The sequence below is a fragment of the Otolemur garnettii genome, unplaced genomic scaffold (genome assembly GCF_000181295.1).
Source record: "Otolemur garnettii isolate 467f Iridium unplaced genomic scaffold, OtoGar3 scaffold00025, whole genome shotgun sequence".
Classification (NCBI taxonomy): domain Eukaryota; kingdom Metazoa; phylum Chordata; class Mammalia; order Primates; family Galagidae; genus Otolemur; species Otolemur garnettii.
In genome coordinates this window covers 20,667,122-20,670,289 of record NW_003852420.1, presented here as the reverse complement: position 1 = coordinate 20,670,289, position 3,168 = coordinate 20,667,122, and the positions used below count along the sequence as shown (strand labels likewise).

At 36.7% G+C, this 3,168-nt stretch overlaps 1 protein-coding gene across 4 annotated transcripts in view; it reads left to right on the top strand.

Moving 5' to 3' along the window:
• The window catches only part of LOC100951974 (protein argonaute-3), a 132,271-nt gene that overhangs the window by 116,497 nt on the left and 12,606 nt on the right, over nt 1-3,168 (top strand). For all 4 annotated transcript variants that reach the window (XM_003788177.1, XM_023512144.1, XM_023512146.1 and 1 more), the window contains one exon: nt 610-744. In XM_003788177.1, coding sequence (XP_003788225.1) covers nt 610-744 — 135 coding nt within the window. The remainder of the gene's footprint in view (nt 1-609; nt 745-3,168) is intronic.

The following is a 3,168-nucleotide window of genomic DNA, read 5'->3' as shown; positions in this document are numbered from 1 at the left end:
AATTAGAGACAGAGTCTCACTCTGCTGCCCAGGATGGAATGCCGTGGTATGATCATAACTCACTATAGCCTTGAATTCCTGGGCTCAGGCAATCGTCCTGCCTTAGCCTCCAAGTAACTATGACTATAGGCACATGCCACAACGCCTGGCCAATTTTTTTTTATAGAGATGCAGTGTTGCTCTTTTGCCCAGGTTGATCTCAAATTCCTGGCTCAAGCAGTCCTCTTGCCTTGGCCTCTCAAAGTGTTATGATTATAGGCATGAGCTGCCACAGCTAGCCTCTTTGGGTTTTTTAAAAGAATTATTGTTTTCTGGTTTGAGGGTTTCAAGTTTCAGACATATCTATTAAGTCAAGTTTGTTAATTATATTACTCAGATGTTCTGTATCTCAGCCTAGATTTTTTCTTTGTAACTGTTCATTATAGATGTGTAGGCCTCGATTACTAAGACCATGCCCTGATAATAGTTAAAGTAGAATAGAGAAGCATAATATATTTAACTATAGAGGGATGAGATCAAGAAATTCTGGCACTAAATCATTATCTTACTTTGAAATATATAAAAGTGAACAATTGACTATATTGAGCCTTTCCATTTTATCTTCTCTAGGTATTATATTATGAATTACTGGCAATTCGAGAAGCCTGCATCAGTTTGGAGAAAGACTATCAACCCGGAATAACCTATATTGTAGTTCAGAAGAGACATCACACTCGATTATTTTGTGCCGATAGGACAGAAAGGGTAATCTCACATCCGTTATAATGATATTATTAGCCACGCTTATCTAACATAGTTCATAGAGCACTTAACAAGGACCCTCTGCCAACAACAGGGTTTCCAATAGATAGTAGCAGATTTCAACAATTGGATTATGAGTATAGAAACATCAAAATAGGATAATTATTCCTTTTTAGTTTTCTAGAATTTCTGTAACAGTCCAAATGTCCAAAATCCCATTCTACCTTTTTATAGTTAAGAAACTCATAGTTTTAAAATTGTTGTTTTTTCTTACATGTTCACAGGGGAAATGATACACTTTCTTTTAAAAATCTTATAAAATTTAAGGTTTTTTTTAAAGTAGAAGTTTATACAAACCAACTTTTATACCATGCTTCCTTTAAAAATCACAGAATGATTTTCTGCATTTTACAATGTGAATATGTATTTTTATAATTAGGAAGGAAATGTAAGTATAAATACTTAGGGAAATACATCTTCTTTTGTGTGTACAGTATAGGCAAGTAGAGTAGCAGTCTTACTGTCATTTTCAGTGCCCTGATCCTATTTATCCCTATCCTGCAAATCTGGGAGCAGAAAAATCTGAAAATAACAAACATCCACCATCCCCTTGGGAAAGGGATTTATAGAAGGGGGAGGTCTTGTCTTTAGTATATATATTACTCATTGTGTACCTCTGGACAGGCAACATACATCTCTGTGCCTATTTCCTTCTCAGTAAGTTTGGATGATATTAATATGTACTTTGGGTTGTTGAGAAAATTCAATAAAATATGTAATGTACTTAAAATGGTGCTTGGCACATACTAAGTACTCAATAAAGGTTAGCTGGTTATAGGGTTGTAGTGATAGTGGCATAATAGAGAAGAAGAAATATTGATAGCAGGCATTGTTAATCCTTACAAACAACACTGTAAGAGAGTTGTTATTGTCATCTCATCTTGCGCATGAGTGAGTTAGCACACAGAAGTTAAATAACCTCCCAAGGTTTCAGAGCAAATGATTAGTAGATGTAGTACTCAAATCCAGGGAGTCTAGCTCCAAAGGCTCTAAACCACTCTGCTATACCACCTCTCTATTATCAATAGTAATAGTTTTCTCACAGCCCCCAGATTGCTACAGGCTTTTGCCCCCAAATTACTATATACATTTCTATACCTAGAAAGCCCAAGCTTTTTTCAAAAGTCAGATTAGAAAAAAAAAAAGGATTAGGAAACTATAAGTTAGATATAATGATTTAACACCTGTTGTTTAGTTGTGCCACTCATTTGACTTTTTTTCTTTCCCCTTTGCTCTAAATAATACTGCTAATAATGGATGGGAGATGATTACATATGAGGAAATGGAGGTACAGCAAAGTAAAATATCATGCCCTATACCACACTGTTGCCAGCATTCTGCTGTCTGTCAAAATAGAATACAACTTACTTATATTAATTAGGATATTTAGGCATTGCTAATTTATTACAGTTAATTTTTTTTGCTTAAGTTTTTTTGCTTTTTTTTTTAAGTTTTTTTCCTTTTTTTTTTTTAAAGTTTGTTTGTTTGTTTGAGACAGAGTCTCACTCTGTCACCGTGAGTGGGGTGCCATGGCATGATCATAGCTCATAGCAAATTTGAACTCTTGGGCTTGAGTGATTCTTTTGCCTTAGCCTCCCAAGTAGTTGGGACTACAGGCACCTGCCATAACACCTGGCTAGTTTTTCTATTTTTGATAGAGGCAGGGTCTCACTCTTGCTCAGGCTGGTCTCAAACTCCTGATCTCAAGCAGTCCTCTTTCCTTGTGCCAAGGAAAGTGGCAAGAGTGCCAAGATTATAGGTATGAGCCACCATACCTATCCCAGTTAAGATTTTTTTTAAGATTAGGCAAAACTGAGTAGATTATGAACTGTTTTGTTTTGTGCATGGTTAAAGCTAACTGTTTGATCTACACAACTGTAATTCAAGCTACTACCTGCTAATAATCCATTATAAGGCAAAAAATAATGTCAGAATCAGTTTCTGACTTAACTGCACCTATAAACCTGGACTTACGGTTAGTGATTTCTTTCTTTCTTTTTTTTTTTCTTTTGCAGTTTTTGGCCAGGGCTGGGTTTGAACCCACCACCTCCAGCATATGGGGCTGGTGCCCTACTCCTTTGAGCCACAGGCGCCACCCACAGTTAATGATTTTAAATGTATGAGGGATAAGGAGGTAAAGGTAGATATAATAAGAAAAAAAATTTTTTTTGAGACAGAGTCTCAAGCTGTCACCCTGGATAGAGTGCTGTGGCATCACAGCGCATAGCAACCTCCAACTTTTGAACGCAAGCAATCCTCTTGCCTCAGTTTTTTCTATTCTTAGTAGAGGTGGGGTCCCACTTTTGCTCAGTTTGGTCTCAAACTATGAGCTCAAGCATTCCACCTACCTCGGCCTCCCAGAGTGCT